This window comes from Ambystoma mexicanum, chromosome 2p (genome assembly GCF_040938575.1).
Source record: "Ambystoma mexicanum isolate Mex_15411 chromosome 2p, UKY_AmexF1_1, whole genome shotgun sequence".
Taxonomy (NCBI): domain Eukaryota; kingdom Metazoa; phylum Chordata; class Amphibia; order Caudata; family Ambystomatidae; genus Ambystoma; species Ambystoma mexicanum.
In genome coordinates this window covers 958,684,005-958,710,658 of record NC_090923.1, presented here as the reverse complement: position 1 = coordinate 958,710,658, position 26,654 = coordinate 958,684,005, and the positions used below count along the sequence as shown (strand labels likewise).

The 26,654-nt window shown below is 43.7% G+C and overlaps 1 protein-coding gene across 1 annotated transcript in view; it reads left to right on the top strand.

The window, feature by feature from the left end:
* Nucleotides 1–26,654, top strand: part of ATG2A (autophagy related 2A) — a 2,105,371-nt gene that overhangs the window by 1,666,871 nt on the left and 411,846 nt on the right. Inside the window, exons 31-33 of the mRNA XM_069644746.1 lie at nucleotides 13,411–13,634; nucleotides 13,797–13,932; nucleotides 23,459–23,680. Of these exons, the coding sequence (XP_069500847.1) occupies nucleotides 13,411–13,634; nucleotides 13,797–13,932; nucleotides 23,459–23,680 (582 nt within the window). The remainder of the gene's footprint in view (nucleotides 1–13,410; nucleotides 13,635–13,796; nucleotides 13,933–23,458; nucleotides 23,681–26,654) is intronic.

Genomic DNA, 26,654 nt, shown 5'->3' with positions numbered 1-26,654 from the left:
CACCAATGTGTCCCTACACTTATTAAAACTGTCCTATTGTAAGGGTGTAAACATAATCACTTATAAGCACTCCCATTTTTGCTGTTGATGTCAGGGTGAGATTACATTATTTGCCGTGGATCACATACACACACTTAAGCTAAACAGCGAAGCAGGGATTTTAACCCACTCTGCAATTTAGGCACAACCACCTTCTTCCACGCTTTACTTGGAACAAATGAACAAGTTACTTACCAACTGTAACATTCTTTCGACTGGATGTTCCTCCCAAGTATTCCTCATCTTAGATATATCCTTACTTTCAGCTTTGCTGCTTTGGAAAAAAATGTTCTCCACCAGAGGGCGCTCTGCTCGAGTCCGTGGCGTCGATGTCCCTCAGCGGTATCCGTCGAGCATTAACGTCTTCCACTGTATAAATGGCTTGAGCCGCGCCTGTTGCCTCAGTTCTGTTTTTTCGTATATTGTAGTTAATAATTAGTAGATAAGGCGTGTCCCTTTGACCAAAAGCTCTAAAGGAACCTGGAGTGTAAAACAAGTAAACTGTACTGTGGGGTAGACTGGGAGGGTCGATGAGGAATATGTGGGAGGAACATCCAGTCGAAAGAACGTTACAGTTGGTAAGTAACTTGTTCTTCGAATGGATTGTGTCCTCCCACGTATTCCTCATCTTAGATAGGCTCCCAAAGCAGTCTGAATTGGAGGAGGGAGTACCAGAAATATTATTCATGCACAGTATGAAGTACTGATTTTTTAAAGCGACCCCCTGTGAAGAAGTCGAATCTAGGGAGTAGTGCTTTACAAATGTGTGCATGGATGACCAGGTGGCTGCTGCGCAAATATCTTGTACCGGGACACCTCTCTGAAGAGCTGTTCAAGTCGCCATGCCCCTGGTTGAATGAGCTCCCAGCCCATCTGGAAGATCTTTCCCAGCCAATCTATAACATTCAGTTACAGCTAAAATTATCCATTTGGACAATGTTTGTTTTGTCACTGCCAGCCCTAATTTACGGCCAGTATATCCCACAAAAAGTTGGTCACACTGACGAAATTTAGTCAATTTCGATATATAGAAACTAAGAGCCCTCTTAGGGTCTAATCTGTGTACTCTTTCTTTCTCCTTGCTTGCATGAGGAGGAGGCTAAAAGGCAGGCAATGTTATCTTTTATGACATGTGAAAATCTGAGACAATTTTCGGTAGAAAAGAGGGTTTGACCTTACGAACAACTTTATCTTTGTGAAAGATGGTGTGAGGAGGTTTGCTAGAAAGCACCTGCAACTCACCCTGCGGGCTGAAGTAATTGCCACTAGCAGTATTGTCTTTAGAGTAAGGAGCCTTAACGGGCAAGAATGCAATGGCTCAAATGGAATACATGTGAGAAATGTCAACACTAAATTTAGATCTCTCACAGGTACTTGAAAGGGTATTGGCGGAAACACATTAGTAAGCCCTTTTAAGAACTGTACAATTAAAGGTACCTTGAAATAAGATTCCTCCTCTGAGGAGCGCTTAAACGATAGCGCAGCCAAATAACCTTTTATCGTGCCAACTTGGAGCCCCAAATTGGCCAAATGTAAAAGAAAAGACAATGTTGTAGGAATATTACATTGAAAAGGGTCCACATTCTTATTTCTGCACCAGTTACTGGACCTGTTCCAACAACACTGGTACACAGATTTAGTTGCTGGCCATCTGGCTGAAAGCAAAATCTCCATTATGTCATCCGGAAGGGCCCAGTCCTCGTATCTCAGCCTCTCAGAAACCATGCATGAAGGCTGGGTGTCTTGACCTCTGGATGGAGAACCCAACGCTCCTCTCGCGAGAGAAGGTCCTCTTTGTGGAAGACGTATTGGAGGACAGATTGACATGTACCATGTTCTGCTGGCCCAATACAGGGCAATTAGGATCATGGTTTTCCCAAACTTTCTTAACCTCCTGATTACTTGAGAAATCACGGGGACTGGAGGAAACGCGTACAGGAGTGGAAATTCCCAGTCCACCATGAACGCGTCTCCTGGAGCTCCTCTTGGGGGAAATTCCCTTGAGCAGTACAGTTCGCACTTCAGGTTGGCACCGGTCGCAAACAGATCCACTTGAGGGGTTCCCCAAAGGGTGAAGATCTCTTGAAGAACTTCCTGAGCTAGTTCCATTCATGGGATACTGTACTCTGCCTGCTCAGAGTGTCCGCCGCTGTGTTCTGCTCTCCGGCTAGGTGAATTTCCGTTCGAGAGATTCCTTCCTGTATTGCCCAGAACCAGAGCTGCATTGCCTCTCTGCACAGTGGTAATGATCCTACACCACCTCTCTTGTTGAGGTAGTACATGGCCACTGTGTTGTCCGTCATTATCAGGATAGTCTTTCCCCGTACAGAGGGCAGAAAGGCTTTCAGCGGTACTCAGCTCCAACAGGTTGATGTGTATTTAGGACTCCGATGGAAACAAACGACCGCTGATTGTCAGATCGTTGGGGTTTGCTCCCCACCCTGTCAGTGAAGCGTCCGTCACTATCATTATTTCTGGCCATGGTTGCCAAAAAGATTCTCCCTTGAGGGTATGTTTGTTGCAAGCCCACCATCGAAGATCCTGTGCCACTCTGGTCGGGACTTGCAAAAGATCTGACATTTCCCCAGAAAATTGGGACCATTGAGTCCTGAGGGCCCACTGTAGGGATCTCATCCTCAATCTGGCCTCTGGCACCAGAAAAATGCCGGATGCTATAAAACCGAAAAACCTTAGACAATCGAAGGCCGGCAGATGCTGGGCATTTTGGAACTTTGTTACCATCTGCAGAATGCTTTGCCTGAGAAAGTATCTAGAACTGCTCCGATAAATTGGAGTTTCTGTGATGGTATCATATTTGACTTCTTGAAATTCAGAGAGAAGCCCAGTCTGTGTAGGAAGTGGCAGGTCTTGCTTAGATGTTCTTCGGCTTGTTCTGGAGAACGTGCCCTGATTAGCCAATCGTCCAGGTAGGGGTAAACGTGAATTCCCCCGCTCCTGAGACTCGCTGCCACTACCGCCATCAGCTTGGTGAAAACTCTCAGGCAGAGGTCAACCCGAATGGCAGAACTCGAAACTGATAGTGAGGGTTGCCAATCGCGAACCTCAGGTACTTTCTGTGCTTGAGATGGATTGGCACATGAAAGTAACCATCCTGAAGGTCCAATGACACCAACCAGTCGTGGAGTTGGAGAGCCTGAAGAATCTGAGAAAAGGGTAACCATCTTGAACTTGTCCTTCCTGAGGAACTTGTTCAAGTCCAAGATGGGTCTCAAACCGCCATCCTTCTTTGGGGTGAGAAAGTATGGGGAGTACAAACCCTTGTTCCTCTCTGCTACAGGTACATGTTCTGTTGCACCTTTCTCTAGCAGGGTTAAGATTTTCTGCAACAGGAGCAGGTCTGGAATTCTGGCAGAGTTGTATCCTGGAGGGTGATTCTGAGGTTTCTTCTGAAAGGGAAGGCACTAACCTTGAAATACTGTTTCCAGTGCCCAAGCATCTGAAGTAATGCCTGGCCATTCTTCCAGATGCTGAGAGTTTCTGCCTCCCACCGGGGTCTTGTGGGTTAAAACCTCCGAGTGGCTTTGCTGCAGCTGCTGTAGCGGCTGATGGGACAGTTGCCGCTGCTGGGGCAGATCTAGCACCTTTCCTTGCCACAAGGACATTTCCTTTTGTCCTCTTTGACTGGCCTGTCCCCTTCCTTTTTCAAATGAGGAATAAAATCGAACGGGACAACCCCTCCAGGAAGATGAGCCTGTGTAGAGGTGTTGTTGAGGTTGTCGTATTGTGGCATTTGTGTCGTAAGTGACTTTGCTTTAGAGGTCTGCAGCTTCTCCAATTTTTCATCCGCCTTGCAGCCAAACAACTTCAAGCTGTCAAATGGCATATTGAGAAGTCTGGCCTGCACATCCGGTGTAAAACCTGACTTTCTCAGCCACGCAAATCTTCGTAGCACAGTATTGGATGCCATGGACCTACTTATACGGTCAGCAGTGTCTAACCCTTATTGGAGGCATTCCCCCATTGCCTCCTTTCCATTCTTTACTATGGCTAGGAAACGTTCCTGTTCCTCACCATCAGGGATATGCTCAGCTGCCGCTGTCATACAGTCCCACAGGGTGTATGTAAATCTTGCAAGGGTGCAAGTTACATTTTATAGATTTCAATACCATGCTACCTGAATAAAAAATCTTACGGGACCATACGTCAATTTTTTTATCAACCCTGTCTGGGGGAATTGTAGGGTATGCTGCATTCCTAGTAGATGTGGCCGCCTGAACCACTAGACTTTCAGGTGATGGAGGTTTCCTTAAATATAAAGGGTCTGAAGAAGAGGGGCCTGTAATTAGATGTGAATTTCTTATTAACTACAGGAGCGGACTCAGGTGATTCCCATACAGTCATCACCTTCCTTTGCAAAGCTATGTGAAAAGTAAGTATGCGGTCTTGTTGAGGTCCCCCCGAAAGGATGTCTGTCATATTATCCTCTTGGTAAGTAGGGGAATTCCTGTTCCATCCCATAAATTCTGTTACCCTACTCATTAATCTCCTCTACCCTGCATCTGCATGATCAGCAGGTTCAGGTTTTTCAAACTCCTACTCTGGAGATGTGTCCAGACCACTTGCTGTCTGCAGGCGCTCCTATAGGTCTGTCATTTTTGATTCAGGCTCAATCAACTCCTCAGGAACTTCCCTTGTTCCAAACTTTACACCAGCCGGTGAAACATCCTCCTCCTCTGAGGATCTTTCCTCATAAATGGAGGACATGGATTTGAAAAAATCCTGTCTATTTTCCAGATGAAAAATCTTCTCTGTGGCATAGACTTTGCCTTCGACACAGAAGTCGATTTTGGAATAGGAATCAACGAAGACGTCGACAAGGGCGTCGATGGTGTTGACGTTATCGGTAACGGCTTCAATATCGTTGAAGGAGCTATCGATGCTGTCGAAGCAACCCTCAACACTTTTGGAGTACTCTACTTAAGAGTTTTAGAGTGGCCTGTCGACACCTTTAGACTCCGACGTCTTAGAAAGAGGCTTTGAGGAAGCCTTCGACGACGATTTTAATGGCGGATGAGAATCCAAGGCCATTTTGTCGAGTATTGCCTCTGGTTTTTGCACTGGCAGGCATTTCTTGTGAGGCGTCAGGGAGTATCCCCTCAACGAAGATCTTTTGTCTCAGATCTTCCCCTGTCACTTTTAGTATGAGCAGGGACATGGGCCGCATTCTCAACATTTTTTAACATTGAGCCTCTGAAGATCTCCCACTTCTCTGGGGAATCATATTTAGAAGTGCAGGTGATAACCTCTTCTGAAGATGTTGAGTAAGAGGGAGACCGGTGCTGCCTTTTCTTTGACTTTTTTGAAGAAGACGACTTCACTAGACTCAGCCGAGCCTTTATTTCTTGTCGAAGAAGACTTCGAGGACTCCTCCCCCACCTCCAGTTTACCTCTCTGTTCCTTTATAGCTTTATTGGTCATCGATTGACAGGAACCGCACTCGTCTATCCGATGGTCAGGACCCAAGCACCAGAGGCAATTTCGATTGGGACATGTTAAGAACATCTTCTTCCCGCATTTCTGGCATTTTTTAAAGCCAGTTTTAGGCATGGAAGGGTTCGATGACGAAGACACTTTAACGAGAACTGAAGCGTGATTTTCTTGATACGAAGCGAAAGCTATCGGAAAAACGGAATTGAAGCTAACAGGCGCGGCTCAAGCCATTTATACAGGGGATGACGTTGACGGATACCGCTGAGGGATATAGATGCCGCAGACTCGAGCAGAGCACCCTCTGGTGGGGAAATATTTTTCCCAAAGCAGCAAAGCTGATGGTAAGGATATATCTAAGATGAGGAATACGTGGGAGGACACAATCCATTCGAAATTTAGGTTTTGGGTGTCGAAGCCTACAATAATACTGTCCTATAGAGTTTACTTGCAAAATACACAAATTGCATAGTAAAGCATCATGACAACATGTAAATACTTAAAGCAGCATGTTGTGCCAAAATAATATCAGTGTACCTTTTATTTTCCACATCCTGAATGGAAAACTATAAGATGCAAAATATCTATTTACCCACTTTATTTTCAGCGGTTTAAGACACACAATAAAAGAAGTTGTTGTTATGTATGGTTTTAAGAACATGCAACTAAGGACATCAAAGCAAACTTTTTAGCATATGAAGCTATTAGACATGAACACATATTTCAAAGGGTGCTTTATTTTGTTGCTCGCTCTGTCACAGATTTGCAAGGTGACTGGCGGTCGTTTTGATGACAAAAGAAACATGTTGACGAGTTCATTATGGCACTAGCTGCAGAGGGACACAGCCTGTGTTTCTCAGGCGGGCTGTGACTCTGGGAAATGGGCAGTGCTTGATCATCCAAGCAGATTGTAGATTTGCCTGGAGTGGCTTCAAATTCGTTTTATAAGCAGTCTAACCTTACTAAAACAAACCCAGAGCGGGTGACGACATCGGGACTCCCAATGCTGCCACCGGCTCGGAGTTTGTTTTAGTAACATTAGAATGTTACAAACTAGAGTTCTCTGAGTTTGTTTAGTAACATTAACACATTAATAAAAACGAATTCAGAGACGGCGGCTGCATTGGAAAACCCATTGGTGCTGACGGCTCTGAATTTGTTTTATTAGCAGTCTAATGTTACTAAAAACAAACCCACAGCGGGTGACGACATCGGTACTCCCAATGCTGCACCGGCTCGGAGTTTGTTGTAGTAACGTTCGAATGTTATTAAAACAAATTCAGACCCGGCTTCTTTACCTAATGTACATGCTGAAAAAAATGTCTGCCGTGCATAAGGAAACGCAGACTGGAGAACCACTGACATCACTCACACACAGCCAATCAGGTGTTCCTTACACCAAAATCACTTGACCAATCCCCCACAAGTCACTAAATGTACATTTTCAAAGCCAATTTAACCAAAATGTAACTTACAATACCTGGCTAAATTCTATTAATAAACAGTGTAAAATATATAAACTAACTTAAAACATGCTGTAAATATATTTAAAAGCATCAATTAAGTAAAATAACTTTTATTACAACATTAAAACATGGCGCCCGCCATTTTGGAAGGAAAAATGGACGACAAATCCACCACACAGTAGACATTCAGCCAAAGAGTGCAAAAAGAGGTGTGTCGTGGGCAGAGAGGGGTGGGAATGGGAGGAAAAAGCCCATTGATTTCACTTAGCGATGGGCGTTAAATGAGTGGGACACATAGTCAAACTACCATGTATCCACCCTCATATGCCACCGTGCATATAGCATTTCAGCAAACCTGCATCCAAATCCCCTGTTTTAAGTTCTCATGTTGAAGCTCTTATTTTAATGACAATAGTTTCGGCTTTATAGGTAGCGGTTTCAGCGCCACCTAACAGCCAAAACTAAAAAGACGTATATGCCAGGCCCATAAGAACCTTGTTAAATCCTTAAAAATTGGTATTTATATAGGTAAACATCAGGTTAAGAGAACAAACCTTTTCAATAACTCAAGAGCATTCTGGTCCATAATGAATAAAACTATTGGTCACACTAGAGCGAATGTGGAGTCTCTCATTAAAGAGGAGGTGTGGGTTAAATACTTTACTATAAATATCAAATGCCGTCGATGTTCCATGAAATTTGGGATCCCTGTTAAGCAATTTGCTTGGTGGGACCATGTCCTTGGGAAGAGGATGAGATTGTTTGGGTCATCGATAAACTTAATCCATCAAGGGTTGCTGGCCCCAACGGCATTCCTGCATTTGTTTTAAAAAGATGCCATTGTGTGGGCCTCCTATCTTAAAAATAAAATTTGATAGGAAATGTTTGTTTAATTGTGGGCCAAGTACATGTTCTTAGTCCTTGATAATTCCCATATTCAAAAATGGTGAGCCCCTTAATCCTTCTAATTACAGACCCATAGCTCTTACCAATGCCTCTTCAAAGGTATTTGCTATTTTAGTTCTGAGGGATCTTGCAAGTGTAATACTGCAATCAGACATTCTGTCTCGCTTTCAGGTGGGTTTCCGTAAATGAATGTGGACTCCACTTCATGCAACCATAATGGCACATCTTTTGGAGACAGCTAAGCACAGTCAAATGGGTCCAATCTTTAGGGCATCGTTAGATATGACCTCTGTGTTTCACTGTGTAATTGGATCCATCTTATGGCAGAAACATCTGAGATATGGAATACCAGCAAGCCTAGTACAGATGGTGTCAATGCTCATCGTAATACCTATTATAAAATCTGGATCACTCAAGAAGGCTCCCTGACAAGAAAGATTCCAACTTTACAGGGGTAAAGCAGTGCTGTAACATGGCTGCAACCCTGTTTAATCTATATCTCAGTGATATGGATGAAATATTGACTAGTGAAAACATCACTCCTGTGAGATTGGGTAGGTCATGACTGCATTGGATAGCATTTGCTACAATATAGGCGCTTTTCTACAATATACCATCCGAAGAAAGAACTCTCATCATGGTCTCCAGATAAAGCCTGTGGCAATGCACCCGTCTCTGATTAACATCTACTGGAGTGCTGAAATAGACGCAAAAGTGATATTGCAACATCTAGCAGAGGCCATCGATGAAGCATATAAGTGGAGTGGTTCCTCAGTTGTTATATGTGGGGATTTTTAATGCCTCCTATTCTCTATCGGGTCAATACTTGGACATAGAAGAGATAGAAGCTAGCCCTACGGCTGCAGAAAAGGTGAAATTATAGTTGCAACTGATGGTTAGCCGTGATCTGCATGTGACAAATGGATGTTTTGAAAACAAATATACTTGACACCCTACATGGAAAAGAGGTTCTCACTCATCGATGATTGACTACATCTTCATTTCTAGAAATATAATTAAGGACGTGATCTCCTTAGAGGTAGTTACCTCCTTGCGAAGCGACCACAATTGGCTAAAGCTTACTTGGCATGAGGACATCATAAGACCTACCAAACAAAGCAACGCTCAAGCCAAAGTGGGACAGGCTAAGAATGAATACTACTGCACTTGAGTGAATGATTAAATCCTTTGAAGAACTAATTAAGGAAGCACAAATATCAAGGTCTGAGAGTCCAGTGGACTACACTGCTATCCTATCGCGACAAACGCAATCCACTTTGAGCTAATCGTGGAAATATACATCAACATATTTGTGATACCGCCCTAATACTAAAAAGAAAGGAGATAAGACATGCTATGTGAGTCCTCAAGAAATCCCAGAATGCTAACACAGAGACCAAAATCAAAAGAATAAAGACAAACTACAAATCTCGGTGTATCAACCATAGAAGTGTGCTACTCCAAAATGATGCAGAAACCATGCTTCGATCATTAGCCGGGAAATCAACGGCTGAATCCTGGTCCTTGGTTAGGTCACTCAATAAGAGCCAACGTTATCACCAAGCTAACTGCGTGACAGAGTCAAATTGCATCACTTTTTTTGGCTCACTCTTTCAAATTCCTCCGGGGAAGAAAGAGATGTCCATAGTTCTATCGGCCCCCCTGGCTCTTATCATTTGATCACAATGATCTTGTTACCATGATCCAACGTTTCAGCCCTTCTCGAGCACTGGGGCCGGACAGGGTTTCAAACCATATGCTAAAAGAAAATCCTGAGCAGTGGGCAATGATACTGAATTTGGTGCTTCAGAATGTAATATCCAATAAATCGATTCCGTCATCCTGGAAAACGGCCCACATTCCTATATTTAAAAGCGGCATCCGCTCCGACCCTACCAACTATAGGCCGATAGCACTGCTTGATGTGTTAGGAAAAATCTACGCCATAATGCTTCTAAAAAGACTAACTACATGGACGCTGTCCAGTGGTCTAAATGATACATTTCAGGCAGGCTTTGTTAAAGGGCTGAGAACCTCCCCGTCGGCTTTCTTGATCAATTTACTTAAATCTATGACCATGGAGTATAATAGCAGATTAAATTTGGCGTTTGTTGATTTTTCCAAAGCGTTAGATAGTCTTAATCGAAACCTCTTCTGGGAACAATTGGCAGCGAAGAAATGTCCGGTCGATCTACTGGAACAAATTCAGGGGCTGTATACTGACACGACAGTGAGAATTCAACTCACCATCACTGGAACACGAACTAAAGAAATCCCTACAAAAAGAGGGGTTAAGCAGGGTTGCCCTCCAGAGCTTGGAGAAATGAAGGCCACCCACCTACTTTATGTGTGGACGATTTAGTCCTACTTGATTACACTGAAGTAGGCCTTCAACGACAGTTGGATAGATTGTACGAATATTCGGTGAAAAGAAAACTTGGAAATGAACATTAAAAAATCAAGATCCTAAACCTAAAAAAAAGGTATTGTTGCTAAGAAAAAGTATTTCAAATGGTATCTCAAACAATCAGAGCTAGCAAAAGTACCTTGTTTTAAATACTTAGGAATTCTAATTTCGAGGAGCATAGTAGAAACCCACACCCTCGACTCTTTAAAAAGGAAGGCCGATGCATTTGCAAGCCAAGCACTGATCCTCATAAAAAAATGTAGTTAATACTTTTTGAAGCCAATTCTGGATTTCTATACAGCCAAGGTCGTTCCAGTCCTAACATATGGTGCAGATGTCCTCCGAGACCTACCATCTAAGGTCTGGCCAATTGTAGAAGGGCTTTTTTGGAAAAAAGCCCTTGGTCAACCCTCTTGCTCCCTAAACAGGTTGTGAGAAAAGAATTTGGGCTGCGCTATCTGCAAATGATAGCACAATGGAAATCTCTCAGCCTGTTCAGGAAGTGTAGAAGCCCAAATCCCCCTATCTGCTGAAGGGGATCAACCAGGAACTCGCAAATGGCCAGAATAAATCACTAAACTTATGGGGAAACCAATGTAAAAAGCTGCTTATAGCTGCAGAGAGCTCAGTGGAAGATCTTCTACTGAATTCAGGAAAAGTGAATAAAAAAGTGTGAGAACTGGACTGGATAAACACAGTAGATGAAGTAGGCAAGCTGAAACTTCATTCTCATTTGGCTGTAGAGTCCAGGTAACAAGGAGAGTTACAGTCCTACGTCAAGAAATGACCAGATGCGAACATTTGAGCAACTATTAAGAGGATACGATTCAGTCTCTGAAGGTCTAAGGAAATTATAGAAGTGAGATCAAAAAAGGAACTAAGTAACACTGTGTGCAGATTCTGTGACACTGAAGAATCGAAAGAAACTCTGTGCCATCTATTTACTGACTGTTCTGCCTTTCGCTTGAAACGGTCTCATTATTTTGGCCATTTCTTAGACAAATTCCAAATAATGACGTCAGAAGATTGGTGGAAATTCTCTTCAAATCTTTTTTGGACAAGGCTTATGTGGGGTGAGTATAATGCACTTATAATAGCCTTAACTCGATTTTTAATTGATATGGATTCACAGCTCTAGAATTGTGGATTAGTGAACTATGAATTGTCCGGATGTTTGTAATATTAATATTAAGTGTTTGAAACAATCATGAATGCTGAAAATTGTAAATGAATGAATGATTGTTTCTTTTAATAAGTATGGATGATTTTGTAAAGGTTTGAATAAACCAAATAAAAAATAAAATAAAAAAAACATAACTTGGTCGTCTCTGCATACTTTTGCCAGGCATTACTTCTTGGACACGTTGGCAGGGGAGTTCACTTTTTCTGGGATGGTCAGTTTTTCAGCAATATCAATTCCTTGTAATTTGTTGTCCACCGTCCTGTGTGATGGTACTGGTTTAGGAGTCTTTCGAAAGATGAAGAATCTGGGGATGGAAAGTATCCTTTAGAAGATCGAATTACTGAACATTTGGTAATCTTCCTTGTGGTGGCATTAGTAATCCTATTACAGATTCCTCATTATCCTCATTATCCTACCGCTCCCCCCACCACCACTCAACCCACAGGTGTTTGAAATACTGTGACTAATCACGTTTTTGCTCTTTTCATGATGGTTCTGCCATTCCTTTTTGCCTCTGTGGGCCATGGGAAATTAAGTGGAATTGAGGTATAAGGTCACTTGTGATTTTATAAACCTCTTTATGAGCCTATATCAGCCACATTACAGTCAGAGCCCATGATGCCATGACCGAGCTGACCATAGACCCTCGCCACTGCCTTCCGATCTGGATTCAGATGAGTAATCTGTAGGATGAAGATTGTATCCATCAGAACAAACTTTACCAAAATTAGCTAACACTTTAATATAGTGGCTCCATAAATCCTATTACTAGGGTCCGACTCCCTTCCACCAAACTCTTCCATTCTACATCATGAGAAAACTGATTAGGACGATCGGCCATGCAGATAAGAGATGTGCATTACTAATGTACAGTGGCAGGTTATACACACTACTTTGCTTTGTGCTCGTCTGTCAAGTTGTTCACAGCCCCAGTAGATGGCATGCCCAGAGCTTAGAATGGTAGGGAATAAAAGAAAGCTCAAGATTAGGGTCACTAGATTCCACTTAAAGCTGACTTTCCCTACTTGATACAAATGGCTCTATCAGGGCCGTGGTGGTATCTCGGCAGTAAATGGATACCGCCCAACGCAAATTTTGTTACCACAACTCAGTCCGGCGCTATACAATGGGTTATATTGGTAATAGAGCTGAAAATGCGCAGAAAGTGCAGAGATTTACCTCCAGCAAAACGCTGGAGGAAATCTCCCCCTTTACGCACAAACTCTGGATTGGGCGGAGCCCTAATGCAGCGGTAATAGCGTGATGACTCTGCCCAACTCGTAATGACCCCCAAAGGGTGTTAATGGGATTGCTGTGACATTTCAGTGAGGCTGAATGGATGGCCTATTGTTTTGACAACCGTAAACGGGGAACCTATTACACATAGGATTTTATAACTCTGTCACCAGAGATCAATACTGTAACACACATGGGTGACACAAGTAAACAGATCATTTTGATGCTTAAATTAAATCGAAACACTAACTAAACTATCTCTAGCCCTCAGCGAAGGACTACTCCATCTGTTTACTTGTGTCACCCATGTGTGTTACACTATTGTTTTGACAGCCACAGTTGCAATCTTGGTTTATGTCTCAGAGTATAGCATGAGAATACTCATGTTGAAAGGGTTGTATTCCTGCGAGTTTGGCTCTTGGTGTGACATGGTCATTGTCTCAGGTTGCGCTTTTCCTCAGATGAAGTTGAGGGACCTTTGAGTAGTATAATGCACTATGACTAGTTATCCTGTTTTTGAAAAGTTGGAATATAATGATGACATTCACTTTGGTTCTCATAGCAATAATGGTAATACTTGAGGGAGAAACTAAAGACCAAGAGAGTGTGTGAATGAGCCCAAGACCCACTTAGAGGGACGTTATTCACCATATCTAGATGCAATGTCTGTTTGAAATGTGGAGTGCGATGGTTAATACTAAACTCTCCTGTCTCTTCTCCTTTAGCCCAAAGACGGAGAGCCCATCGTCACAAAATTGACAGAGGGGCCAATATCAGTGAAAGATGGACATTTCGCACGTCCACTGGGCAGCACAGATTTACTGAAGGCACCTGCCAGGTTCCCTGTGCCTGAAACACGTATCATGCTTCGCGAGATCTCAGTGGTATGGCACCTCTATGGTGGGAGGGACTTTGGAACAAGCCGACCCTCCTCTGCCCACTCACCCAGGTAGGGATGCCTGCACTCTTTAGTCTGAGCACCCCAGCTGTGTCCAAAATGCTGGCACCTTGCCAAATATATAGCCTCTTATGGATACGTTTGTCAGAATCTGATATGGATTTATGTCCTATTATTTAAATTCTGCTCTCTCTTCCCTTGCCCAACACATAGAATGAAATCTGGGTCATCAAGTTCTCGAGGTTCCCCCTCCCGACCCTCCATCACCAACAGGCCACAGAACACTTGGCGAACTCAAGGCGGGAATGGCCGTATCCACGATATTCTGATGGAGATCCAACTGACAAAGGTAAGCCCCTTGCATTTGATAATAATGTTAAGAGGAGTGGGGACATATTTTTCTGACATCAGCTGTTTGTTCACCCTCATTTAGTCATTTCATATGTAATGTTTTTATTGTATAAAGTGCAAATCCTATATTGAAGTGAGTCCGATTGCAGTGCACACAATTATAAGACATGCAACTTCAGCATATTTCAATGCAAAGTAAAATGCAATACCTCATGCAGAAACCATACAATTCCATCAAAGGAAATCCTGAGCAGGTACAGTGTTCAAAATTATTTAGCTACTGCTTCTAGCATAGTAGAGCCTGGCTAGCTTGAAACCCACAGCTACCAGGAGCAACGTCTGGCTCCTAGGGCCAACTGGTGCCTTCCAAACATGTAAATATGACATTAACTTTGAATATTGGAGAATGTTAATGAAGAAGAATTAGAAAACATCTAATATACATTTAAAAACAATGGTTCATACAAAATGGACAAAAAGTTAATGGAGGATCTCTTGTAGCTCCTGGTTCCCCTGCGTTAGCTCCTGCCTACATGGTAATGCCCAAAACCCAGGAGCTGGTTCTAGTTCCTGCTCATCGAATCTCAATTTCGAGCTCTGTGGTATGGCAGTGAAATACTGTATGGAGCTAAATGATTCTTAAACAAGATTAAAGATGTTTGCAGAACTGCAAACATTTTATTTGACTATTTCAACTATTTAAGCTTTGGAATAATAACCGTTACAACATTACCTCTCTTCATAATGTATAATGGGATAAAGACGTCTTCAATAAGTTCATAATGCACAGATTTTTCAACCTCAAATCCAGGTTCTCCATACTAATAGTAGAGGGAGTCGTGATTGTTTTAAATACACAGAGGCAAGTATTAAGTTTCACTTTCTTAAACTTTTAGCAGCAAGATGCATTTGTTTGGAATCTTTGTCTAATATTCAAAGTAAAAATTAGTGAAGACTTTCAAAAGCAATTTTTAAGTTGACAGAATTCCGCCCCCATGCGGGAATCTCACACAGACTGAACCTATGGTGCTGCCATGTTGCTTTGTCTGCGCAGGAGGCCGCTGCCCAATCTTCCCCCATGCGCATGGATATGTTTTTTCTCGTTGCCTGGGAAATGTGCAAGACCCGAAAGAGCCCCAAGGGCAACTTATGTAGTCTGACAACACACAAAGCGCCTGCCTTATACTCTTTGTGTGTACAGGGCTTTGTAGTGTTGTTTGTTCCTTCTGTTACCGGTCCGGACTCCTTTTCTCCATGCATGTATTCCCTCATTCCTGCTCTTATGGTTGGCCTTCTTCAGTTCTTACTTGCCTTTTCTGTTCTCCCTTGTTCTGGTTCTCACGTCTACCTATTTCAGCAGCCTCTGAGCTACTGGCTTGGTGAGTTCCCTTCTGTCTTTGTCAAACTGTTTGTTAATGCTTGGATCCTCATGCTCCACTACTTCCCTTAAAGGATTCTACTACTACTACTGGATTTGCATTGTATTCCTGAACCTCAGCAACTACAATCACCCACGTTCAGTGGGCTGGCATGGTCCTTATAGAACAGTTATCATGGGAGGTGTGCATACGTGGTTCAGGGAGCCTGCTCCGTTCAGCCTAGTTGTGCTATTGCCACCCGAGGCGGGTTTTATGCATTACCCGTCATCTGCTGTGCTTAGTCCATTGAGGATACCGCTGACCGGAGCAAGACCAAGCCTGCAGTAATAGGTGGCATGGATGTTTGAATGGATATTTGTGTTGTGGATTTCCCGGACTATTGATGAATATAGCTGCCAGATATAGATAGTAATATTGGATATTCATCATTGATAGTTTTTTAGAGATTATTCCCATGTATAGCTGAGTGTGTGTAACAAAAAAGTACATATTTTCTGTACTTGAACACATTTTGTTTGCTCTACTCTTGGGCAATTACCTGGCTCCACCATTAGCCATTCAGTATGCAAGATTTTCAACATATCATTTCCTTTAAGTTTAACCTTACTCTTCAGGCGGTAGCTAGACACAGCAGTCAAGGTTCCAATTTTAGGAAGGGAGCAGTGTGGCATGAAGGTACAGTTACACACATTCAGGCAACCAATAAAGACATATTCAGATTATATTTCAGAATATACACTCTATCAAACGTTATGCAATAAGAAGAAATGTACAATTACATGCAAGTACTATATCTAGACATAGAGCAATAAACAAAATGAGGTGCACCATAGGGGGAAGCCAAATGACAATTAACATAAGTAGTCAACAATTCTTGTCAGGGAAGTAAGATGTTTTAATACTTTAGATATGTTTTCAAAGCTTGTCCATATAAACCCACAGAGCAAAGGCAATGGCCAGCTGCTGGTTATGGGTTAGAACTTTGAAAAGCTACTAACTATTGTGAGAAATCCAAGGGTGATCCAACCACTTTGGGATTAGGGAGGTGAATCTGATAATATCAACACGCCCTAGGGTCAGGGATCCCAGTGGGAGTGACTCCTCCTTGGTGGACAAGGAATCCCCAAAAAATGATTTTATTCATCCTCCCTCATTATAAGAGCCTCAGTTCGAGAACCACAGACTCCATCGGTCATCCAATCTCATTCCAACCCGAAACATAGGCGCTGTACATGTGACACCCGGCGAGAAGGAAATCGAAGAGGAAGTCCAGCGGAAAAAGCCACAAGAAGAGACATAATTCTGTACGGTAGAGACCGGAAGCAGCTTGACACAGACTGCGTCTTGCCCTTAGTCGGTCTGGAGCCCGCCAACCTTGCCCGAATGAGTGGAGAAGTACTCACCATGCCAGAAGTACTTTATTCAGTGCCCGCAGTTCATGGCAGTGGCAAACCAGCGAGCATCGACCGATGAAGAAGCTGCCATAATGAGCAGACGCTGGGAGTTTAAGAAAGGAACCTAAACTGCGGTTTCCACAACAGCCACGGAGACTGTCTCCTCAGAAGAACGATACCACCGCAGACAAGGTGCAAAGTTGTTCCCGTGAGCAAGAAGGAGGGCAGAGAGTAGCTGTGGTGAGAGATCAGAAACCCCCTGGCTTGGTTGTAGACAAGAGGGCCCTAGGCAGGGTGAAAGCTAAACGACCCCAAGGCAAAGAGAGAGATGCACAAAGCCAAGGTCGGGTGATGAAACACCACAGTGTGATGGCAGAGCAAAGGGTCCGAGGCGAGGTGAAAGCCAAATGACCCAAAGAAGGGGTAAGAGTTAGAATAGCCATGGTGGGGCCAGAGCATTCTGACCCCAAGAAGGGGTAGAACTAAAACCCCAAGACTGGGTGAGAGAAGCAATACCCAAGGTGGTAAGAGATCTATTCGCCTCCAGGGTCGCTTGAAAGAAACTATATTCCAGGGTGGAGGGAGAGATATACAACCTCAAGCTGCAGTGAGAGAAACTTTACTCCCAAGAGTCAATGACTGTTCTACCAGAAGACGAGGAAGAATAAAGAGACATTTTAGCTTGAACTTTTAACTGTACAACCATGCACAGGCCTAGAAACATCGAGAGACATTTGTTAGGAGGTCAGAAGCCAGCCACCATCTCATACGTTGCAAGGGGGGGGGGGGACCCCTTTACAGAACTGTTCTGGTCAAATTTTTGTTTGCCCTTTTATTATTGGTATGGTCAGAACTTAATGTTAGATTAGGCTTCAGGACAAAGGACTGTATTAGGTTAGTAAGACTTGCCGACAAGCACCATTTATTGATTTCTTTGGATAGACCAATGTTCTCGTTGGACATAGGGAAAAAATAGGCTGCCTTCTCTTTGTTTTAATAAAACTCAAATTGTGACCAGACCTCTTGTCCGCCTCCTCAGTCACTACAAAGGGGGCTACAGAGAAGGTATGAGCGACCCCTCCAGATGGTTTCCAGTAGACGATTTGAAGAAGATCCAGACCAGGAAGGGTAACAGATCCACAGGCAAACAGTTTTGTGGTCCGGTATCCAGAAAAGATGTCGGCAGGCAGATCTCCTATGCACAGCACAATGAGCCAAGTGATGGAATAGGTTGGCCTGGCTTGTAATGCTCGTTCTGAACAAGAGGGCTTACAGGCAGAGCCTCTAGCAGTTTGGGTGAGGCCAGTGTACCCATAAGAGGCAAACCTTACATCCCTGGTTGCAGAAACAGCAGCAGTAAAGAAATTAAAAATGCTGACCCTTTGTATCTAGATAGTAGATTTTCCAGTTTGGACTCAGCTCCAGGACGGGATAGTGGAGGAGCCCTTTAAAAGGGGCGGTAGGAGAGTCTAGCTTGAAAAGACCAGAGACGAAGCAGGCACTTTTCAATGACCGAAACAATGCTATTGGTTGTCCAGCAGCAAAACATGGCTCTCGCTTCTGGAAAGGTGTTGCACACAGCCAGGAGCTTCAGAAGCACATGATGTCTTTAGCGATGGGGGATCAGAATGTGCCTTCCAGATCAAGGGATCGTATCACTGAAGATGGTTTCCTCTGGTTGTGGCGTGGCAGAATTCTTCTTGCAAAAGGATCCAGCGGCAGAGGTACAAGCAGGATTCTCAGTGAAGCCCTATGTTCAAGTGACTCGGGAGCAGTTGGAGGCAGTTGACACGCTCACTACAAATATACATGTGTTAGGCAGAATCCTGTGCAGTTCCCTTGGGGAACACTGCAAAAAGATTGACTACAGGAGTAAGCAGTAAACCCAATTGGTAGCAGTCTGCACCACCCAGATTTATTTACCTGGTAGGTGTGGCTGAGCAATCCGACCTCTCTCAAGAAGAGTAGGGCAGTATATAGAGTATACACAATAGGGCCAAAAACACAGTAGAGCAAACAAACACTGACCAGAGCTTTGTATCAAAAGTATATGATTATTTATTTAAAACACACTTTAGGCGATACACTAGCACTCTAAATCAAAAGCAAGTTAAAAACGCAGTCAGGTAAAGTATAAACACCTCCCTTGATAACTATTAGACAAGTCAGAGTTAAAACACCACTATTTGTTAAAACAGATGTGAGCGCGTAACCTAGATGGCACTCCAATAGTTAAGTTAAAGGGAGAAAAAAAGGCAGGGCATAAAAATAAAACAGTTCCCAACACTTTTTAGAAGTTCAAAGCAAGGGAGTAAAGGCAGTATACACTGTAGAGCCAAAGTTCATAGGCCAGGCCCACTTTAAATGGTGCAAAGCGAAATGTGCCCAAGATCACACAGTTTAAAATACACTAAAAGTCTTTGCAGAATGTTCAAAAGAGGTTGGGGTGATTCAAGAAGTAAAGTTAGACGGTCTGGGGCCAACCCAGTTGGAAAGCCAAGGATTTAAGGGTCACCTTTAGCAATCCGTGGAAAGGGAGGCCAGGCAGAACACAGTACCTTAAAGAGAGAGGAAGCTCCAGCAGTGGCAGTTGTTGCAGTTCGTTGTTTCGACCAGGGGAAGAGAGGATCTTGTCGAGGAGGAAACTAGGAGTCGAGGCACTGCACAGAGATGAAACCAGCCGCGGAGTTCGTCGGTTAAAAGGTGTGTTCCTTTTATTCACGGTCAAAGTGGTGAAGCTTGGCTATCTGGCCGCCAGGGTGCTTGGCACGGGCGATTCTACCAAGAGACGACTTTGGAAGGCGAAAGGGGCGAACTGGTTGATCCCACCAGCTCAAAGGAAGAAGACTCGTCCAGCAGAAGATCTTCTCTTGTCGTTGGGAAAGTGGTGAGTTTGTTGCAGCAGGGCTCCACCTGTGGTGTCATTGTTGCAGATGGCTCAGTGTCTTCCCTCTTCGGATTCTAAGGTCCTGTGGCGACATCTGAAGTTCCAGTCCCAAAAGCCCTGCTTTTATGCAGAAAAACCCCCATTCAACAGCCTAGCTGTCACTCAAACATGCTAAGTGGTGAGCCGGGCGGCTCACCACTGGCCCATTCAGAACAGAGTACGACTTGAGTTGCTGAGGCAACGCAGTCCAGGGTGCCAATTCCCCCACCCACACATTCTGTGGAGAAGCCCGCCAAAAAGTGGAACAAAGGGCCCGACCTTGGTTTGGAGTTACAGAGACGGACACGAACGCCATTTTAGAAAAGAGTTCTGGCGAAAAGACCCAACCGTTGATTTGAGAATAAACCGGCAGTCTCTTTAACATTGCACCAAAAAGTGGTGCGTTTAAAATCAATGGGAATATCCCATAGGAAATATTCCGGCGGAATATTTTCCGTGGTAACTACTGCCACCAGCCAGAAACTCGACAAGCGGGGACTGGACAGTGCCCCCTTGAAAACAGACCCAGGGGCAATCGAATTAACCCCTTCCAGTACTTCCACAATATGATGGTTTGGACTGGTTCTGTTCACAATTTTGAACTAGTAAAGTCAGTGGTGACTTTACATGCCTTGGGAGACAGTAGTCAGTCCCAGGGTATGGAGTCTATGTTTGGGGGTCACTATGACACCCCTGTGTTACTGCACTGAGGGTGCTGTGTAACACATACAGAAAAACAGATGATACCCTATGGAGTAAAAGAGTAAAAAAAAACATAGCCCCTAAGCACACAAAAAGTCAGACATACCTCAAATAATGCCTAAGAGTGGGAGTAAAAGAGTCTCACTCTTAGCAGGAGAAAAAAAAAACCAACCCCAAAAGTCCAGAAAAGCTGCTGGGGGACTCACTAGGTTTGGGAAATTAGCCTTATAAGAGAATTCTCCCTAACACTATGCACACTAGGCTAAACGGGACCAAGCTCACCAATTACAGCCCATGCACAATTCAAACATTTGGATGTTTCCCAATCAGGGCAGGCTAGCCTCACACCTTTTTTCTGCAGGCATACAACAGGGATGTGGATTTAGGTGTTTGATAGACCCTCAACCAGTTAGAACCAATTCCCATTCAACCAGACTGCCTTTATCTTTGAATCGAAGCTTACATAGCCAAACAGGGGAGTGTGATGAATCCATCTCTAAACCCCAGCCTAAAGTCTCCTCCCATGTGTCCAGGGGAAGGCAGCCGCTACCTCATCCTAACCCTGGGGGTGGTAACATGAGGGAGGATCACACTAGGAAGTGGTGCCTCTGCTAAAAGAGAATCAGTATTCAGCCTCTTCTGAGGATGAGATTCCTCTAATACCTAAATATCTAGTGGCATGCTGTCAATGTACGGTTTCCTCTCCCAGAACTACCCAAAGTACAGACCATGAAAGTTCTTTTAACCAGCATAAAGGTGTTAATTGGGGGTTCAGAAAGATAATATCGCAACTGCTAGTTGTATTGATTCTTCCTTATATCAAGGTCCTAAACCCGAGGGTTAACCACCAACTTCCCATAAGTTTAAAAACTCTCAGTTAACCAATCGGATTAAGTTAACTGATTATAAAACAAACAAGAACATTACGGACTCCAAGTGCCATAATGCCCAAAGTACTGGGACGAGGAAGAGGGACTCGGAGTTGATGAAGTGTCCATGAGCGGTCTAGTTGTTGGGAGAGAAAGCACCTGAGCCGGACCTTTAAAAATATAAATGGACTTCAGGTGCAGAGGCAGGAGGGAGCTGATGGTGTAGTCATGGAGGCAGCAGGGCTCTGCGTGGGAGAAGCAGTTCTGAAGCAAGCTACGCCGTGTGGGAGAGGAGCTCCTGACATGCCGTGAACTGCTCCGGTACTGAAGTAGCACCAGAGAACACAGAGTTGCCAGAGCTCCATTGAAGGACAGCATGCACAGCGGCAGTCATACCAGAGCTGGCAGAGATTCCCCCAAAGAGACGCACAGCGACACCAGCAAGTCAGGAGAAGCCAAGGCATACCGGTGAGTTGGCCTGAAGCAGGTGACCCTGGGGTACTCTGAAAGAGACCTATAGGTGAAAGTAATTATTTTGAATATCGATTGAATGAACTGATGCAAACTGGACACAACTCTCCTACTAAGGGATACCAATAAGGGGACCATTGTAACCCGCATTGCCAAAGCCATCGAAGAGAGCGATCAAGGCAAACTGGGCACAACTCTCCTAACCAGGCATACCAATTGGGAGACAATTGTAACCCACATTGCCAACAGCCAAGTGGTTGCACATCCAGAAAACAAAGACTGCAGGAGCAAAGCCCTCCTTGAATGAGAGACCAAGGGGGGAGAGAACTGTAACCTGCATTGCCTATAGCCAAAAGGCAAGCAAGAGAAGAATTATTATTTTATGGAATACTAATTTGGGAAGAATTGTAACCCACTCTGTTAAGAGACAAGAGACTATAACGAGAAGCATTTGTTGGTTCAAATCACCTCATGTATTATTCTGGTGTGAAGAGTTTTGGAGCAAGCATTACCACAATTTACAAGTGTAGTAGTAGGAGTTTTATGCTTGCAGGTGAGTACACCAGGAAAGGGACCAATTGTGGTTAGTCCTGGGAGGCGAGTATATAAGGAAAGAAGATGATGATTTAAAGTACTGTGGTTGTGGTAAAACATTGTTGTGGCAGAGGAATTGTTAATTCCATCACCTTGTCTTGATAAACTGTATATTGCATGAAGTGATTATTGAGCCATCCTAACTAAAGTGTTCTATTTTGAAGATGTGGTGTGATGTGCTAACAAGTGCTTGGCCTTCGAGAAAAGAACATGTGCATTGATTAATGAATTTGTATTTAGGAAGAAAAGACTTGTTTTGCCAAGCAGGAGATTGTGGAAAAATGAACATGTGCTTTGATTTATGAACAGGCCTCTGGAAGAGAGATATTCACTTTGTCAAGTGAAAGGATATATTGAATGGAAAATACTTTGTATGCTACACTGAGTGGAACTTTGTTATTGCAAATAACTTTTTTTTCAACCAGGACTTTGTTCTAGATATTCCTGAATTCATCCAGCAGAAGGGAATCCAACCCTGGTCACAAGGATTGCTGTTTAAAGATTATGAGCCTGATTCACAGAGCGTTTTCTTATGGGATTGCGCCATTGTAAAATGCTTCTGTGAATCAGGCCCTTTGTGTTCAAATTAATGTTATTTTGTGAAATTTAAGACCGCCAAACCAACCTTGTATAATTATGTTGTTGTGTATATTAGTATTAGGGTCAGATACTTTTTGGACACTAGGTCATTTTTCTTTAGCCTTAGTTTTTTAGGAAGGGACATCCTTGTTAGGTTAGGGAAGGATAGGCATTTGTCTTGCACCTTTTTATTTAATAAAATGGCAACTTCCTTTGTGTCTGTCTCGCATTTCTGACTCCTCACAGCAGCTCCTGCCTAAAAAAAAAAAAAACGCTAGAAGGGCAACACCTATTTACTTCTCCTAAATAACACAAGAATGCCACTTAGCTCCTGTTCCCGCATCAAATGGCTACCATTATGGTAAAATGCCATCTTCATGTTACAGCCTTGTAAACAGTAAATAACTGCCACTTTTAACATAGAGACACTGCCTGGATAAGACAACTCATTGGAAGGCCCATGCCCTGTAGCCATATGGACTATGACGGCCGCTCATAAAACAGATACAAACTGAGAAGTGTTTAGAAAACCTTATTCATATTTTCAGCCAAGCTGTTTTATTATGAACATAGTTGCCCACTTTGAATCTCTTCATGCTCTCCCATATAGGTAAGCTTTCAGCACGAGACCTATTCAGCCACTCCACCGTCTACAGAAAAGGCCCTAGCAGAGCGTGGCGGCACGTCGGACCTGGAGGAGCTTCCTGTCTCCCGCCAAGTCTTCATCGTACAGGAGCTGGAGATCCGGGACCGCCTGGCCTCGTCACAAATCAACAAGTTCCTCTACTTGTACACAAGCGAGAAAATGCCCCGAAGGGCCCATTCTAACATGGTAAGAGACCTTTTGTTAGTAGATGCATGTCAGCGCAGCCCAAGGAGAGTCACAAGGGGAAGGTTGCACATTGTATCCTGTATTGGTAACCATATTGTCCTATCAAAATAGAAACCGCAAGTTGAAACCGATCAGGACATTAAGATGTCCTGGGTAGTGGATTTTGGGAGGCCAACCTATTACCTCGGACAGAGAGACACTGAGATCTAACCCAATTAATGAATCCTTTATAGCATGCTTAATACCGGAGACCAGTCTCAAAAGCGCAGGCCCGAGATTCGAACCTTGTTGCTCTCTGTGGTCCTGCTTCCAAGACAAACATGTTGCCCCTGAATTACTTTCCCGGCCCAATCAAGGTAAGGTAGCAGAACAGCAAGGCTTAGACTTGAGATGGCTGTGAGAGCTGTCTAGGATTACAATGAGTCCACACAGAACACCAATAATTCCAGTTAGACAAGTAAGTAAAAAAATATGCAATTACATATCAGACATTTAAAATGCACATTAAGCAAGTAAAATGTCTATGTACATATTGTCACACACTTACTTAAAACAGATATATACATTTGCCCTTAGGAGAAAAAAGAAAGTATATGATTAATTAACCAGTGAAACACAGTGAAGTAGTCAGATGCATTAAATCCATTTTAGGGTGTGAGCCACCTTTTTATTATCCATTTGCCCTATTTGCAAAAGTGCACGAGTAAAAAGTATAAAACATGGTAGAAAAATATCTGATGCAACTAGCTCCTCCTAGACCCATTGTAAATGTAACCAAAAAGCCACTACAGAAAAAGTTATACGGATACAAATGATCCTGACCGTACTTTACTTTAGGGGGATGTGTACAAATGTAACATTACGAGAACTTCACCAAGAGAGACATACTCTCAGTACTGAAGGTCTTGTGGACTGCTCGGTTTCCCCATACAAATGAGCAAAAATACAAAGGAAGTAAAGCAGAAGGCTTTACTTGCCTCCAAAAAGTCAGCTCCGGATTCCAAACAAAGCAAAAAGAAAGGTGTCCCATAGATGTGTGTGGGAAGAAAGCAGCAAAATCAACTTTCATAACGCACATACTTTCAAGTGCAGATGTTGAAAAAGATTTTTTTTTTGTTATTATGGAATATGTTGGCTGCTGTCACAAAGGAGTTCCTCCTATGTCCAGTCTCCTCTTTTCTCCAGGCTTATAGAATGTCCATGTCACAGTACAGGCACTGACCCAGAAACTCAAGCATTTGTGTGGCTTCTCTCAGGCTGCACGCCCTACTTCTGCACCACACATTTTCCTTTTCTCATTCCTTGTTGCCTGCTCCAGGAGAATGGATGTGTTTTTTGACCGCTCTAGGCTCTTTGCCCTGTGTTAATAAACCTTCTGGATTCAATGGTCAGATGCATATAATTTCTAGATTCGTTTTCTAACGCTGCCCTGTGCTCCTTGCACCATATTGCCCGGGTCCTGTAAGGATGTCTGAGAAGGAGACTGACACAAAGGTGTCATGATTTTGGTTATAGACATTTTGGAAATGGAAAATAGGTACTCATTATCCATAACTTCTAAAAGGGGTTTCCCTGCCTCAAAACGAATACTAAAAGGGTCTCTCAGAATATCTGTCGAAGTAAATTCCACCGTCCTGTGTCAAAACCTACTTCTATCCCTCACACTATATAACTAAAGAGTAAACTAACATAAAGTTTGTTCTTTAAGGAGAGTGGCTTCTTTCTCCTGTTTCCTGAATGGCTTTTAACAAAATGTTCCTTCGAAACAAATATACCCAGGGTGAATGGCTCCCTTCCCCTGGTTTGCAGGTTTCTAAAGAGTCTTTACACAACGTTCCCTCCAGGAGAATGGCTCCCTTCTCCTGATGTGGTTCTTCACAGCTTCCAATAAAACCAGGGCTAATGACACCCCTCCCCTGGCTGCTTTGGCACAGTTCAATCACAAAGCCAGCTGAATAATTCCCTTCCCCTGGCGTCTCTATCACAACTTCTGCTTGGCTACCAGGAGAATGACTCCCTTCTTCTGGTATTACTTGATAGCATCTATCCTCAGTGTTTTCAGGTTGATGCATACTTTGCCTTTTTGACTTACTTTCAACAATGTCCCAGGTCTTGCTAGAATCCCAGATCCTTCTTGGACTTATCTCTGTCACTATAGTGAGAAAGATTTCCCTGAGCTTTAGTGTCTTTCTGTTGGGGTCCCAGACCCCTTTTACATGACCAGTGGTTTCTTCTCCCCCCCACTGATATGGTCGGCAGGGTCCCAGACCCTTCCCTGGTGGCCGGTGGACTTCTCTTACCGAGTGCAGTTGTGGACAGGGTCCAAGACCCTTACCTGGTGGCCAGTGGGCTTATCCCTGCCAGTTTCTGGAGGACTGCTGCCTTTGGTACTTGCTTGATGCTGGTTTGCGTCACAGACCTTTACCTTGCTTGGTTTCCAAACCCTTGTCTTTATCCCTCTTGTGCTAGGCCCACTTGGTTAACTCTGCTGCCAAGTACTGCCACGAAGGAGATTACTTGTATTGTTATTTTCAATTAACTTCATTCCTTTTCCAACTTTACACCCCTGCCCGTTTCCACATTACACCTGTTACCTTCACTGGCTTTGGGACGCTTTGCCGGATCTTCCTGGGGTCTTGCTTTGTTTGGGAGCTTTGAACGGGTGTTCTGTGTCTCTGCAGCCCTTGCTTCATGGGTCTAGTTCCAGTCCTCCAGGCCGGCGGTGTAGGCACAGTTGCAAGACCGCAAGGTTCAACTTTCCAAGGTCGCGCCACTGCTTTTCAGCCTCCAGCCACGTTCCTGTCTAGCTCCACAATACCGGGCAAAGAATTCTCGCCGCCTGCGTCCCGTCTCTAGCAGATGACGACCTTTGGATTCTTCAGAGCATGCTATGCATCTTCTTGCCTTTCCCTGGCTGGACTGTCTCATGTGCTTCTTTCCTTCTCGACTGAACTGCATCCAGGACTGTTCTTCC